The 17776-nt window shown below is 38.1% G+C and overlaps 1 protein-coding gene across 2 annotated transcripts in view; it reads right to left on the bottom strand.

Annotated features, from left to right (window-relative positions):
• Positions 1-17776, bottom strand: part of JMY (junction mediating and regulatory protein, p53 cofactor) — a 74374-nt gene that overhangs the window by 42008 nt on the left and 14590 nt on the right. For both annotated transcript variants that reach the window (XM_027100752.1, XM_027100751.1), the window contains exon 2: positions 1084-1257. In XM_027100752.1, coding sequence (XP_026956553.1) covers positions 1084-1257 — 174 coding nt within the window. The remainder of the gene's footprint in view (positions 1-1083; positions 1258-17776) is intronic.

The following is a 17776-nucleotide window of genomic DNA, read 5'->3' on the forward strand; positions in this document are numbered from 1 at the left end:
TAATATGAAAGCAAAAATTCACATAGATTCTGATAATCAATGTTAAGCTGTATATAGATTATCTCAGCTAAACACTGCAACTTAGTGTAGAAGTAGATGGGGCCTCCATGTATATCATCCAGTTCATCCCTAGCCTTCCAGTCAAGTTTTCAATGGACAAATATCTATAGTTCATTATTTTAAATTGGAGGAAACTGTAGTGTCTAAAAATTCTTAGTTACTAGTTACCATTTTACGCAAAATGCCAAGTTTATGATAAAACTGACTTAACAACCCAATATTTTTCGAAAGTATTAATAAAGGAGAGTGTGTCAATTATGTGACAGTCTGTATTGCTCCATATCTTGACTCATTAGTAAAGGGAAAAAGACAGACATGCTTTACCTTGTAATAATTTTTCAAATATTATACTACTCATTCTTGCCCCCAAGCACAAAGTTTTCAGAATAAGTGGCAATTTCCCAGATATAAATTTCGTAAATAATGTTCCAAATTCACGCATTAATACACAAAAAGTTTTTTAATATCCTAGTTCAGCAATATTTCCATGTGAATTAAACACAGCAACATTGATTTGAGGTCAGCTATAAAACCAAACACTTAACACTTGCCTCAAAAAAAGTAATATATATTTTACACACAAAAGTAAATGTCATGAATTTTAAAGCTGTACCATTAATGCCTTGTAACTTTCAAAACAAGGTCTTCCCAAAACAAATGTTCTCAAAACTCCTACTAAATAAGTCTAAGACTAGATAATACCCAAAACATTAAAAGGGAGACAGGAGTAGATGGAGAGGGGAAAAAAAGCACAGGAAAGGGGGAAAGATGAGAATCTCAATGTATTTACAAATTTTCTAGGCTTTTCTCAGCCCTGGCTACTCAGCAAAGTCGCCTTTTCAGATGCTTTTAAAATGAGGTGTTCAGGCTCTATGTATCACAAAACTACCAAACTAGAATCTCTGGGGACAATGGATCAGATATCTACATTTATAAAAGCTCCTCTAATAATTAAAATGTATAGCCAGCCACGCTGAGAACTATGAAACAGGCAGGTTACCATTTAGATTTAAAAAAAAATACCTTGATCTGCTGTCTTCGTAGCATGGCAAGTTCTCGCATGTCTCGGAATGGCTGTAGTAAATACTGATAGAGTTCAGTTGTGGCTTCTGCAAGGCTGCTGTAGGCTTCATCCTCCATCTGATACAAGTCCAGAAGCTCTACCATGCTCTCTGTATTCTTGTGCTTATCCAAGAGCTGTGGAACAAGAAAATTTCACTACAAAGAAATCCAACTGTAATAACCTATAAAACTTGCAAATCCCCTATCATCTCAGGACCTTGGAACTCTGAAATGCAGAACTAAAGAGAACGAGGAGCACTAATTGCTTTCATCACTTATCTCCATGCCTTAGGTGTCTTACTACAAGACCACTGCCTAAACATCCTTTTCTAACTACTGTTACCATATTATTCCTGTTCTCTGCATTTTCTGGAATTCCATACTATCTGCCTACCCTTAACTCTTAAAATTTTCTTCCCAGCATCTAGTAGCTTTCTCCATACTTATATAATCATTGCTAATCTACAAAGTAGTTATCAACTCTTGCCAACATTATTTTACTAATTTCCCCAAATAATCTTGCCACTCTTTTCCTCCTCCAAATTTGGAACATTCCTTCAAAAACTTCAACTCATGCCTATCACTTCCTTCAAACTCTAGGTGAAAACACCCCTCAACTCTACTGAAGAGTTTAAAACTGACTATAATAGATTTTTATAACTTTCTTACTTTGCATTCTTTGATACTCATGTGTATATGTATGTTTATAAAGATATTCATTCATTTCTCAACAAGTAAGGACTGAGCATCTTAATACATGTTAGGCACTGGGCATACAAAAACATGGTTCCTTTCTTCGGTTTGCAAAGCAGAAATAGAGAGACAGATGCAGAGAACAAACGTATGGACACCAAGGGAGGAAAGTGGGGGTGGGGGGTGGGATGAACTGGGAGACTGGGACTGACATATATATGCTAGTATGTATAAAATAGGTAACTAATAAGAACCTGTTGTATAAAAAATAAATTAAATTTTTTAAAAAAACATGGTTCCTTTCTTCATGATGTTTACTGTGTAGTAAATAAGCAAACTAAATAAAGTTTTAAAAAATTACAAACTGTGATAAATGCTATGAAAATTATTACTTTTTAAAAAGTAAAGAACAGGGCTTCCCTGGTGGCGCAGTGGTTGAGAGTCCGTCTGCCGATGCAGGGGACACGGGTTCGTGCCCCGGTCCGGGAGGATCCCACATGCCGCGGAGCGGCTGGGCCCGTGAGCCATGGCCGCTGAGCCTGCGCGTCTGGAGCCTGTGGTCTACAACGGGAGACGCCACGGCAGTGAGAGGCCCGCGTACCACAAAAAAAAAAAAAAAAAATTTAAATAAAAAGTAAAGAATAAAAGTAACACAATGGGGGCTTCCCTGGTGGTGCAGTGGTTGAGATTCTGCCTGCCGATGCAGGGAGCGTGCGTTCGTGCCCCGGTCCGGGAGGATCCCGCATGCCGCGGAGCGGCTGGGCCCGTGAGCCATGGCCGCTGAGCCTGCGCGTCCGGAGCCTGTGCTCCGCAGCGGGAGAGGCCACAGCACTGAGAGGCCCGCGTACCGCAAAAAAAAAAAAAAAAAAGTAACACAATTAAACAATGGGTGCCAAGAGAAAGAATAAGAGGTGGGGAGATGGTGAAAAACTATGACCTAGTTCAGAGCAGGTTAGAGAGAAAAGGCTATCCACGGAAGCTTAAGCTGAAATTTAAAGAACCTTTGAATGAACCATGTGGCAAGACACTATTTTATTTTTATTTATTCATTTTTGGCCATGCTGCATGGCTTGTGGGATCTTAGTCCCCAGGGATTGAACCCAGGCCCACAGCAGTGAAAGCACTGAGTCCTTACCACTGGACCGCCAGGGACTCCCAGGACACTATTTTATATACTTATTCTTGGTGTCCATTTACTTGGTGACAGTCTCATCTCCTCAAAAGCACAAAATTCTGCTATTCTTTCTCATACCTAAAGTTTCCACTACTATCCTCTTTCCCAGCTTCTTGCTTTGGTTATCATACTGTGTTGTACATATTACAGTTGACCCTTGAACAACTGTAATATGGGGTTGGGGCGCCAACCCCTGCCTAGTTAAAAATCAGCATATAACTTTACAGACAACCCTCCCTCCCAATCCACAGTTCTGCATACAAGTATTCAAAAAATGAAATACAGAGGTATAAATCTAATTATGTACAGAATCTATGAGGAAAATTACACAACTCTGATGAAAGAACTCAAAGACCCAAATTAAATGGAAGTATTCCACATATGGATTGGAAAACTCAGTACTGTCAAGGTGTCAGTTCTTCCAAACTTGATCTATAGGATCAATGCAATGCCATTTAAAGTCTCAGCAAGTTATTTTGTGGATATCAACAAATGAATTCTCAAGTTCATATGGAAAGGCAAAAGATCCAGAATAACCAACACAATATTGACGAACAAAGTTAAAAGACTGACGCTCTCCATTCAACTTCACTAGTTACTATAAATCTACAGTAATCAAGACAGTGTGGTATTGGTAAAAGAATAGATCAATGGAAGAGATTCCAAAAGTAAACCCCCCCCACACACAGTCAAGTAATCTTTTGACAAAAGAGCAAAGGGAATTCAATGAAGAGATCAGCCTTTTCAACAAATGGACATCCGCGTACGAAAGAAAAAAGAAATCTACAGACCTTAACTCAAAAATTAACTCAAAATGGATTACAAACCTAAATGTAAGATGCAAAGTTATAAAACTCTTAGAAAATAACACGGGAAAATCTAGGTAAGCTTGGGTTTGATGACTTTTTAGATATAACACAAAAGCACAATGCTTTTCTACTCAATTTTTCTATAAACCTGAAAGTGATAAAACAGTCTATTAACTTTTTTTTAGTCTATTAACTTTTAAATGATAGCAAACCTATTTAAAGACATAGTTTTATATTTCACTGTGTGCATGCTTTTTATTTTTTAAATAAAACCGAGAATCATTAAAAACAAATCTGTAATATCCAATTAACACTGATTTTCATCCCTGTTAAGCCCTACTGTTTTAAGGTGATCAGACTAATCAAACAATATCTTTCTGCTTTGTTAACAAGTAGTTTTCGGTAGGTTGGTTTTATTTGTTGTTTGATTTTAATAGAGGTCCACTAGAAGACAGAAATCAATTCAAACATCAGGGATTTTAACAACAGATAACACATAAATAATTTACAGATGCAGACAGAGGCCAGACCAAGTGGGATCTTGCTTTATGCCGAAAGCAAAGAGATGCCATAAAAGGACTGTTGTTTTGTTTTTCCTTCAAAAACCTCTCTGGTTCCAGGGAAGCATTAGGGAATAAATACTTTCCCAAGTAAGGGAATCTTGACTTTTATTCTGAAGGATAAAAAGGGATAAAAGTGTAAAGGGAAGACTGGGTTAGAAAGACAGAAGGGCATATCCCTGGATACCATAAAATAAGGTTTACAAAACGGAGTAAACAGAGAAAGGGAACATAATGAAAGACAATTCTGGAGGCACTAACATACATGATAGACCTGAGTTATACTACAGTGGTGAGAAGGGGCACCGGAGTGGATGCAGATAGATCAGTTCATAATCTCCTGGGTCAGTCCATGTAAGCCTAGATTGGAGGAAGAGAAAAGCAAAGATTTAAGAAATGCTTTGGAGATAAAATTAACAGGACTTGATGAAAGACTGGACTTTCTCTTTACCCTAAGGTCTTTGGTATTCATTGATACAGAGAACACAGGAATAGAAACAGGTTTTTAGAGGCAAAAATTATGGATTCAGAGACACTGTGTCCAAAGTGTTTTTTAGATATCCATGAGGAGAGGTCATGAAGGGAATGCAAAATGTCCAAGATAAACCTTATCTTTAAAAAGTCTACAATCTAACTAGGGAAACAAACAGACAGACATGTAAGTAAAATACTGACTGTAGAAGACAATCACAGTTCATAGTGGGCTAAAGCGGCTGAAAAAGATGTTCTAAAGCTAGGATTTGAACTGGGTCTCGAAGGATGGGAAGTGCTAGACAGGTGAAGAAGAGCAACCCAGTCTCGAGAAATCACATGAATAAAAAGCGTCACACAATTGAATCCTGGATGGGAGGACGGGGTGGCAGAGTGCCGTGCTCCCTGGGGTAGAGGGTACACACTAGTGAACAGGACATCACACAGACTGTAAAAGCAGCACATTCTAATAAGCAGTGAAACCAATGATGAAGTAGAAAAAAAGAATGATGCATCTGATCAATGGGACCTGTTTGATTTTTAGTTCACAAAGTTAAACTTATCTAAATAACCATATTAAAGTCATGGTCATTTAGTACCTGGTTACTTGAAGCATGGTCTGGGATCAGCAACATCTGATTAGTTGTTAGTATAGAACCTCAGAGCCCACTCCAGACCCCAGAATCAGAATGAGTGATGAGTATGCACAGCAAAGTTTCAGAAGCACTGCTTCAGTAAACACCTTATATGGCCACATTAACTACAACATGAGGCAAAAGTCTCTGTAAATTATACAAATTATATAGTCCATTTTCAAACTGAAAACTGTAGAATTACGTTATGTAACATTTTTTTTCCTGGATCTAAAATCATTTTCCCCTCTCACTCTTTCTCTTACTATTTAAGTATTATTTTATTTTAGCTCAATTACCACCATTCAGACTAAAATTAAGCCAAAACTCCCATTTCTCATGGTTCAGTTCCCTATTAAAGCATTTTTAGCTAATCTAAAAAAAAAGTTACTACTGAAGCCAACCCCAGAACAAAAAAAAGTTACTACTGAAGCCAACCCCAGAACGATCTTCATCTTTAGAAGACAGGTACAGGGACTTGCCCTGGTGGTGCAGTGGTTAAGATTCCGCCTGCCAATGCAGGGGACACGGGTTCAATCCCCGGTCCAGGAAGATCCCACATGCCGCACAGCAACTAAGCCCGTACGCTACAACTACTGAGCCTACGCTCTAGAGCCCGTGAGCCACAACTACTGAAGCCTGCGTGCTGCAACTACTGAAGCCCGTGTGCTGCAACTACTGAAGCCTGAGCACCTAGAGCCCATGCTCCGCAACAAGCCACCACAATGAGAAGCCCGTGCACTGCAACCAAGAGTAGCCTCTGCTCACCGCAACTAGAGAGAAAGCCCGCGTGCAGCAACAAAGACCCAAAGTGGCCAAAAAAAACAAAAAACAAAAAAACAAAAAGAAAATCCTGTTTAAAAAAAAAAGACAGGTACAAAGAGACAAAGTCAGCCTGGCCTTACCTCCAGGCCTGGCCAGGATCTTACCTCTAATACATGGGCCATTCAATGAAACTGGATGTTTAAAAGCAATAATTCACCCCCCACCCCTGGCAAATACATTAAATAAATAAATAAATAAGAATAAACAGGGCTTCCCTGGTGGCGCAGTGGCTGAGAGTCCGCCTGCCGATGCAGGGGATGCGGGTTCGTACCCTAGTCCGGGAAGATCCGACATGCCACGGAGCGGCTGGGCCCGTGAGCCATGGCCGCTGAGCCTGCGCGTCTGGAGCCTGTACTCCGCAACGGGAGAGGCCACAACAGTGAGAGGCCCGCGTACCGCAAAAAAAAAAAAAAAAAAGAATAAAAAAAAATTAAAAAATAAAAGCAATGGCCATTAAAATCATCAAATTAAATAACTCCCTTCATTCTGATGTGTTTACTTGTTTTTTTTAAAATTATAATTTAGCCTTTTACTACTACAAAGAAACAGTGAAATGATCATGAAGATATTCCAGTTCTTTTGATAGAATTCTATCCATTAATTTAAAAACTAGCAATTGAGAATCCCAATTTAGAATAAACTGAAAAATCGCAAGAGAAATAGAATTCAGTAAGGTGTTATAATTTACATGCACAAACCAACAGCCCCTTTCATATTAAATACAAAACAACCAGCCAGGATTCCATCTGCAACAAAACAGAAAAATACCTAGGAATAAACTTAAATCTTTTAAGAGCCATGTAAATAAAATGTTAAGGTACAAAAAAAGTAAATAAATGGAAGAGTAAAAATAAAAATATCAATTCTCACTAATCTATAAATTTCACATGGTAATAAAACAACCTCTTCACACTTTCATGGCATAAGAAAAGGCCAATTTTAAAGTTCACATGGAGGGGGTGCCTTCAAGATGGCAGAGGAGTAAGACGTGGAGATCACCATCCTCCCCACAAACACATCAAAACTACATCTACATGTGGAACAACTCCTACAGAACACCGACTGAATGCTGCCAGAAGACCTCAGACTTCCCAAAAGACACCCTCAGGTGACCTACCCACAGAGGCGGGACCAAATCCAAAGCTGAACCGCAGGAGCTAAGTGAACAAAGAAGAGAAAGGCAAATTTCTCCCAGCAGCCTCAGGAGCAGCGGATTAAATCTCCACAATCACCTTGATGTACCCTGCACCTGTGGAATACCTGAATAGACAACAAATCATCCCAAAATTTAGGTGGTGGACTTTGGGAGCAACTGTAGACTTGGGGTTTGCTTTCTGCATCTAATTTGTTTCCAGTTATATGTTTATCTTAGTTTAGTAGTTACAGCTTATTATCATTGGTAGATTTGTTTACTGATTTGGTTGCTCTCTTCCTTTTTTAATTTATATATATATATTTATATATATATATATATATAAAACTTTCTTTTTTCTTTCTTTTTTTTTTTTTTTTTTGTGGTACGCGGGCCTCTCACTGCTGTGGCCTCTCCCGTTGCGGAGCACAGGCTCCGGACGCGCAGGCCCAGCGGCCATGGCCCACGGGCCCAGCCGCTCCGCGGCACGCGGGATCCTCCCGGACCGGGGAACGAACCCGCGTCCCCTGCATCGGCAGGCGGACCCCCAACCACTGCGCCACCAGGGAAGCCCCTCTTTTTTCTTTTTGTGAGTGTGTATGTGTATGCTTCTTCGTGTGATTTTCTCTGTATAGCTTTGCTTTTGCCATTTGTCCTAGGGTTCTGACTGTCCATTGTTTCTTTTTAGTATAGTTTTTAGGGCTTGTTATCATCGGATTGTTTTTTGGTTTAGCTGCTCTCTTCCTTTCTTTTCTTCTTTCTATTACTTTTTTTAAAATAATTTTTTCTATTTTAATGACTTTATTTAATTAATTATTTAAATTTCATTCTTTCTTTTTTTGTCTCCCTTTTCTTCTGAGCCGTGTGGCTGACAGGGTCTTGGTGCTCTGGCCGGGTAGCAGGCCTGAGCCTCTGAGGTGGGAGAGCCAAGTTTAAGACTATGGTCCACCAGAGACCTCCCGGCCGCACATAGTATCAAACAGCGAAAGCTCTCCCAGAGATCTCCATCTCAACGCTAAGACCCAGCTCCACTCAACGACCAGCAAGCTACAGTGCTGGACACCCTATGCCAAACAACTAGCAAGACAGGAACACAACCCCACCCATTAGCACAGAGGCTGCCTAAAATCATAACAAGTTCACAGATACCCCAAAACACACGACCGGACATGCTCTTGCCCACCAAAAAGACAACATCCAGACTCATCTACCAGAACACAGGCACCAGTCCCCTACACCAGAAGTCTACAGAACCCACTGAACCAACCTTTTACCCTCTGGGAGCAGACACCAAAATCAACAGGAACTACAAACCTGCAACCTGGGAAATGCAGACCCTAGCAGAGTAAGTTAAGCAAAATGAGAACACAGAAAAATACGCAGCAGATGAAGGAGCAAGGTAAAAACCCACCAGACCAAACAAATGAAGAGGAAATAGACAGTCTACCTGAAAAACAATTCAGAGTAATGACAGTAATGACCCAAAATCTTGGAAACAGAATGGAGAAAACAGAAGAAATGTTTAACAAGGGCCTAGAAGAACTAAAGAGCAAACAATGATGAACAACACAATAAATGAAATTAAGAATTTTCTCTAAAAGGAATCAATAGCAGAAAAACTGAGGCAGGAGAACCGATAAGTGATCTGTAAGATAAAATAGTGAAAATAACTACCGCAGAACAAAATAAAGAGAAAAGAATGAAAAGAATTGAGGCCAATCTCAGAGACTTCTGGGAAAACATTAAATGCACCAACATTCGAGTTATTGGGGTCCCAAAAAGAAGAAGAGAAGAAGAAAGGGACTGAGAAAATATCTGAAGAGATTACAGTTAAAAACTTCCCTAATATGGGTAAGGAAATAATCAAGTCCAAGAAGCGCAGAGAGTCCCATACAGGATAAACCCAAGGAGAAACACGCCAAGACATATATTAATCAAACTATCAAAAATTAAATACAAAGAAAAATATTAAAAGCAGCAAGGGAAAAGCAATAATTAACACACAAGGGAATCCCCAAAAGGTTAACAGCTGATCTTTCAGCAGAAACTCTGCAAGCCAGAAGGGAGTGGCAGGACATGTTTAAAGTGATGAAAGGAAAAACCTACAACCAAGATTACTCTACCCAGCAAGGATCTCATTGAGATTCGATGGAGAAATTAAAACCTTTACAGATAAGCAAAAGCTAAGAGAATTCAGCACCACCAACCCAGCTCCACAACAAATGCTAAAGGAACTTCTCTAGGCAGGAAACACAAGAGAAGGAAAAGACTTACAATAACAACCCCAAAACAATTAAGAAAATGGTAATAGAAACATGCATACCTATAATTAAATGTAAATGGTTTAAATGCCCCAACCAAAAGACACAGACTGGCTGACTGGAAACAAAAACAAGACCCATACGTATGCTGTCTACAACAGACCCACTTCAGACCTAAGGACCCATACAGACTGAAAGTGAGGGGACGGAAAAAGATATTCCATGCAAATGAAAATCAAAAGAAAGCTGGAGTAGCAATTCTCTTATCAGACAAAATAGACTTTAAAGACTATTACAAGAGACAAAGGAGGACACTACATAATGATCAAAGGATCGATCCAAGAAATAAGAATTGTAAATATTTATGCACCCAACATACGAGCACCTCGATACATAAGACAAACGCTAACAGCCATAGAAGGGGAAATCGACAGTAACACAATAATAGTAGGGGACTTCAACACCCCACTTTCACCAATGGACAGATCATCCAAAATGAAAATAAATAAGGCAACAAAAGCTTTAAATGATACATTAAACAAGATGGACTTAATTGATATTTATAGGTCATTCTGTTCAAAAACAGCATATTACACTTTCCTCTCAACTGCTCATGGAACATTCTCAAGGATAGATCATATCTTGGGTCACAAATCAAGCCTTGGTAAATTTAAGAAACGTGAAATCGTGTCAAGTATCTTTTCTGACCAAAATGCTATGAGACTAGGTATCAATTACAGGAAAAAAATCTGTAAAAAATACAAACACATGGAGGCTAAACAATACACTACTTAATAACCAAGAGATCACTGAGAAAATCAAAATATTCCTAGAAAGAAATGACAATGAAAACACGAGGACCCAAAACCTATGGGACGCAGCAAAAGCAGTTCTAAGAGGGAAGTTTATAGCAATACAATCCTACCTCAACAAACAAGAAACATCTCAAATAAACAACCTAACCTTACACCTAAAGCAATTAGAGAAAGAAGAACCAAAAAAAAAAAAAACCCAAAGTTAGTAGAAGGAAAGAAATCATAAAGATCAGATAAGAAATAAATGAAAAAGAAATGAAGGAAACGATAGCAAAGATCAATAAAACTAAAAGCTGGTTCTTTGAGAAGATAAACAAAATTGATAAACCATTAGCCAGACTCATCAAGACAAAAAGGGAGAAGACTCAAATCAATAGAAATGAAAAAGGAGAAATAACAACTGACACTGCAGAAATACAAAGGATCATCAGAGATTACTACAAGTAACTCTATGCCAATAAAAAGGACAACCTGGAAGAAATGGACAAATTCTTAGAAATGCACAACCTTCCGAGACTGAACCAGGAAGAAATAGAAAATATAAACAGACCAATCACAAGCACTGAAATTGAAACTGTCATTAAAAATCTTCCAACAAACAAAAGCCCAGGACCAGATGGCTTCACAGGTGAATTCCAGCATTTAGAGAAGAGCTAACAGCTATCCTTCTCAAAACTCTTCCAAAGTATAGCAGAGGGAAGAACACTCCCAAACTCATTCTACAAGGCCACCATCACCCTGATACCAAAACCAGACAAAGATGTCACAAAGAAAGAAAACTACAGGCCAATATCATTGATGAACATAGATGCAAAAATCCTCAACAAAATACTAGCAAACAGAATCCAACATCACATTAAAAGGATCATACATCATGATCAAGTGGGGTTTATTCCAGGAATGCAATGATTCTTCAATATATGCAAATCAATCAATGTGATACACCACATTAACAAATTGAAGGAGAAAAACCATACGATCATCTCAATAGATGCAGAAAATGCTTTCGACGAAATTCAACACCCATTTATGATAAAAACCCTCCAGAAAGTAGACATAGAGGGAGCTTACCTCAACATAAAAAAGGCCATATATGACAAGCCTAGAGCCAACATCGTTCTCAGTGGTGAAAAACTGAAACCATCAGGAACAAGACAAGGTTGCCCATTCTCACCACTATTATTCAACATAGTTCTGGAAATTTTAGCCACAGCAATCAGAGAAGAAAAAGAAATAAAAGGAATCCAAATCAGAAAGAAGTAAAACTGTCACTGTTCGCGGATGACATGATACCATACGTAGAGAATCCTAAAGATGCTACCAGAAAACTACTAGAGCTAATGCATTTGGTAAAGTAGCAGGATACAAAATTAATGCACAGAAATCTCTTGCATTCTTATACACTAATGATGAAAAATCTGAAAGAGAAATTAAGGAAACACTCCCATTTACCATTGCAACAAAAAGAATTGTAAAAATCTAGGAATAAACCTACCTAAGGAGACAAATGACCTGTATGCAGAAAACTATAAGACACTGATGAAAGAAATTAAAGATGATACAAACAGATGGAGAGATATACCGTGTTCCTGGGTTGGAAAAATCAACATTGTGAAAATGACTGTATTACCCAAAGCAATCTACAGATTCAATGCAGTGCCTATCAAATGACCAATGGCATTTTTCACAGAACTAGAACAAAAAAATTCACAATTTGTATGGAAACACAATAGACCCCGAATAGCCAAAGCAATCTTGGGTAAGAAAAATGGAGCTGGAGGAATCAGGCTCCCTGACTTCAGACTATACTACAAAGTGACAGTAATCATGACAGTATGGTACCGGAACAAAACCAGAAATATAGATCAGTGGAACAGGACAGAAAGCCCAGAGATAAACTCACACACATATGGTCACCTTATCTTTGATAAAGGAGGCAAGAATATACAATGGAGAAAAGACAGCGTCTTCCAATAGGTGGTGTGGGAAAACTGGACAGTTACATGTAAAAGAATGAAATTAGAACACTTTCTAACACCATACACAAAAATAAACTCAAAATTGATTAAAGACCTAAATGTAAGGCCAGATACTATAAAACTCTTAGAGGAAAACATAAGCAGAACACTCTATGACATAAATCACAGCAAGACCCTTTTTGACCCACCTCCTAGAGAAATGGAAATAAAAACAAAAATAAACAAATGGGACCTAATGAAACTTCAAAGCTTTTGCACAGTTAACCATAAACAAGACGAAAAGACAACCCTCAGAATGGGAGAAAATATTTGCAAATGAAGCAACTGACAAAGGATTAATCTCCAAAATATACAAGCAACTCATGCAGCTCAATATCAAAAAGACAAACAACCCAATCCAAATGGGCAGAAGACCTAAATAGACATTTCTCCAAAGAAGATATACAGATTGCTAACAAACACATGAAAGGATGCTCAACATCATTAATCATTAGAGAAATGCAAATCAAAACTACAATGAGGTATCACCTCACACCAAGTCAGAATGGTCATCATCAAAAAATCTACAAACAAGAAATGCTGGAGAGGGTGTGGAGAAAAGGGAACCCTCTTGCACTGTTGCTGGGAATGTAAATTGATACAGCCACTATGAAGAACAGCATGGAGGTTCCTCAAAAAACTATAAGTAGAACTACCATACAACCTAGCAATCCCCCTACTGGGCATATACCCTGAGAAAACCATAATTCAAAAAGAGTCATGTACCAAAGTGTTCATTGCAGCTCTATTTACAATAGCCAGGACATGGAAGCAACCTAAGTGTCCATCATTGGATGAATGGATAAAGAAGATGTGGCACATATATACAATGGAATATTACTCAGCCATAAAAACAAACGAAATTGGGTCATTTGTAGCAAGGTGGATGAGCCTGGAGACTGTCATACAGAGTGAAGTAAGTCAGAAAGAGAAAAACAAATACCATATGCTAACACATATATATGGAATCTAAAAAAAATAAAGGTTCTGAAGAACCTAGGGGCAGGACAGGAATAAAGACACAGACATAGAGAATGGACATGAGGACACGGGTGGGGAGAGGGTAAGCCGGGACAAAGTGAGAGGGTGGCATGGACATATATACACTGCCAAATGTAAAACAGACAGCTAGTGGGAAGCAGCCGCATACTACAGGGCGATCAGCTCGGTGCTTTGTGTCCACCTGGAGGTGTGGGATAGGGAGGGTGGGAGCGAGATGTAAGAGGGAGGATACATGGGGATGTACGTATATGTATAGCTGATTCACTTTGTTATAGCAGTGAATAGCAGAAACTAACACACCATTGTAAAGCAATTATTCTCCAATAAAGATGTTAAAAAAATAAATAAAGTTTACATGGAAAAATAAGAGAATAAAATAGCAAAAAAATCATTTTTTTTTTTGGCTGTGCTGTTAGGCACGTAGGATCTCAGTTCTCCAACCAGGGATCGAACCTGTGCCCCCTGCACTGGAAGCATGGAGTCTTAACCACTGTACCACCAGGGAAGTTCCCCCCGCCCCGCAATTTTTTTATAAAGAGTAATTGTGGAGAAAGGCAATGGCCTACCAGGTAGCATAAATATTTAATATAAGCACCAAGTACAATGAAGTAGTAAAGAGTTCAGATATATGAAAGTTTACTGCACAATAAGCATGAATCATTCAAGAAATGTTTGTGATAACTGTCATTTAGTCAGGAATAAAAAAAAGTTGGATTCCCACCTTATTCCTTACACCAAAATAAATTACAGCAGTGTCAACAATTTAAATGCAAAGAACAAAATCATCTGGCTACAGACAAAAAAACGAAATCAAGAAACAAATAACAATGGGAAAAATATTTGCAATATAGACAATTTCCAAGATCAAAACAAACCAAACAACAAATAGGTAAAAAATGGAATGAATGAGTTCACAGAAATTACTCCTGAACAAATGAAGACTCATTCATACCTCAAAATAAATCACAAACTGAAACTTTTCATGGATAAGATCAAAAGGTTTTCAAAATACAGTCTTGTGTTTAAAAGGATACAGAAACAAATAGCAACCTCCTCCTTTTGTTTGAAAAAGTGTAAATTGATACATCCTCTACAGAAAGCAATTTCAACAAAATGCATATTTCTCTTTGACCCAGCAATTCCTCTTACAGAATTTTATCCTGTAGATATACATGCACATGTGGGAAAAGATATGCTATTTCAACAGCAAAAGATCAGGAAAAACCTACATACCAAACCAAATCGATTCAATGGAGCATTATCTAGCAACTGGAAGAAATACTGTTTATTGAGGAAAAAAAAACCAAGATATATATAACATGCTACCATTTGAGTTGCTTAAAGGCGGAAAATAGGACATATATATACTCTATGTCTTTGTACATGTAACTGAATCTGCAAGACACACAAGAAACTTATGGGTGACTGCCTCTGAGGTGCCTCTGAAGAGATGAGGAGACGGGGGAAGGAGCTGGGTTTACATTCCACTTTTCAATCATGATCTATCAAGTAAATACACTCTTTTTTTAAAAGGAAAGTCTTATACTCTATTTCTTCTTCACTTTCCCACCCCAAAAGTATCCTGGCTTACACATCAAAAAAGGAAAATTAAATTATCCCCTTTGCCACAATATCCAAAACTACACATATAACTTTTACTAAAGTATGAGAAATATGAAAATGATACACACTTCTCTTCCTTTGCTCACCTAGTTATTCATAAGTAGCTAAGTCATGTGTTAAGTCATCTATTTTAAGCTACAATTGAAAAGGAGGATTATGAAAGTAATAGCAGCTGTGTGAATAATCAATTTCTAATCACGACACTCTTCTCAAGTCCCAGAAATCAGTTCTAACTCGTGGCAAAGGTGCTCACCTCCACCATGGCTTAACACCAAGGCTGCAGCACGTCAGAAATAAAATAACCAGATTAAGGAAGAACAGGACAAGAAAATGGGGGGGGGTGGGGGTGAGGTGAGTGTATAATAGCACCAAAACAATGGTAATCTTTACAATGAATCATGAATTTTTTTTTTTTTGGCCACGCCTTGCAGCTTGTGGGATCTTAGTCCCCCAGAGATCGAACCCGAACCCTCAGCAGTGAAAGCATGGAGTCCTAGCCACTGGACCTCCAGGGAATTCCCTAAACTATCTTTTTGTAGTTTTAATAAAGGCAATAATTCTCTCCTTGCAAGAAAATGTGCATTCACAGAAGTCCTTTATTTTTTATTCCACTTGAAAATGGAACATTTACGTTGATTTTCTACCGAGTCCTAGGAATAGCAAAACTGTTAAAAGAATAAGAAAAAACCCAACATGGTAGCAACGTCCCTCAATAATAAATTTCCCCGAGCCATTTACAAGCACTCAAATGACAGGATTCATCAGTAAGACAATCCTCAAATACTAAGCTTCTTTGAGCTCTTCTTACAGAGACACTAAAGTAAATATAACGCACCAAACAGTTTAGATACTATTTTGTACCAACACAAAAACATCAAGTCACTATATGCTTGTTAATTAAATCATAATAGGACTCTACACAGACATGCAACCACAAGAAAGAAAATCAGTTATTCTATTCAAATATCAACATTTATTTATTTCCCAAATGCCTTTGATCAACAGAGCAGTACTTCTGCAAAGCTATTATGAACCAACTAAACTTAATACTCCTGCAGAGAAGCTCAAGGCATCTCACCTAACACTGCTAATTTATTAATTTGTCTTCTTTGCTATAAAGTTTCATGTTTTTCTAACATTCGATTACCTAAAAACCAATTATAGCTTCAACTCGCAATCTATTTTAATCTAAGGATCCGAAAATAATCTTAAAGGAAATGTATTTTAATATGTCAAAAGATGCAATTTACTAAGCATTAGACTGTTTAGTCTAAACCATTTCCTATAAACTCAGATAAAAGAATTCAACTGTAAAATATAATCACAACCTGTTATAGTAATGTATTTAATTTTCTATTTTGCTAACCAAAGCTGACTAAATCCAGGGACTAAATAAACTGAACTGTGGCTATTTGCAGGTTATGAACTGTGAAATGTAAAAGGTGCTATAAATAATACACACAAAAAAGCGTACAAAGAAATTGGAAAGAGAGTCAGCTTGCTTAGGATTAAGGATGTTTGGGATGTACAGTGAAGGCCTGAATTTAAAATGGAGAAAATGCTGTTTGCTAATTTGAGAAGATTCATTGATGGACACAAACGGAGTCAGAACGCAGATGTATCTGAGAATACAACATGCCTGCAAAGGATGATTTCAGAAGGGCTCAACTGCACCCAATACAATATAGATATGCTCACTACAAGATGCAGAGGAAAGGAGGACAGGCGAGAACAGGGGCTGAAAGTAAAGAGCTGAATTATTTGTTTCCAAATCTGACACATCTCTAATGCAATTTTAGAAAGTTATTTTGCTCTACCGATTCACTTAAAAGAAATGAAGCAGAATTATATAAAGCGTTAATTAAATATATTAGCCTAATAAGTAGAACACTTCTCCCTTACCCTTCTTTCCAGCTTTCCTAATGGACAACTTTTTTACCTCCCCTGATCTAACCTGATAAAAACTAAGCTTTTAACCTACACTGATTTTTGAAACAAAGCTCTGCTTATTGCAAAATTTCTCTAGGGCAAGGACCCACAACTTTCATCAGGTTGTTAAAGGAGATAGTGACAACAGCTTTTAAATAATTTCTTTCAAGACTCCCCTAACCCTAACCACTGCAACAGAGAAAGAACAAAACTACCTTGTGCCATTTACTCCCTTCCCTAATCCTATTCAACTTGGCTTCTAACCCAGTGAAAAGTTACAAATACAGGAGAGAAAAAGAGCACCTCCTGTGCTTAACTGTGGAGTCCCCATCCTGTACCGTGCCAATCAGAGTTAGTTCTAGAGTCCTCTTTCTGACTTCAGGATTATAGGACTGCCACTATCCTTGAAGATCCTAGAATAATTTCTGAAGTCCTAGGTATAAAATTTAGAAGCTAAACTCTCTCCTGAGCAGAGTTTCACAACTTTCTTCCTACTTTAATGTGTCAAACCCCAAAGAGTGCCTCATTTTTTTCCCCTTAATTAATAAGATGTTTAGGGACTTCCCTGGTGGTCCAGTGATTAAAGACTGTGCTTCCACTGCACAGGGTGCGGGTTCGATCCCTGGTCTGGGAACTAAGATCCCACATGCCTCGAGGTACAGCCAGGAAAAAAGAAAAAAAAAAAAAAGATGTTTAGGACTTCCCTGGTG

Source organism: Aethalodelphis obliquidens, unplaced genomic scaffold (assembly GCF_003676395.1).
Source record: "Aethalodelphis obliquidens isolate GAN/ISIS:26980383/991018 unplaced genomic scaffold, ASM367639v1 scaffold4, whole genome shotgun sequence".
Lineage (NCBI taxonomy): Eukaryota > Metazoa > Chordata > Mammalia > Artiodactyla > Delphinidae > Aethalodelphis > Aethalodelphis obliquidens.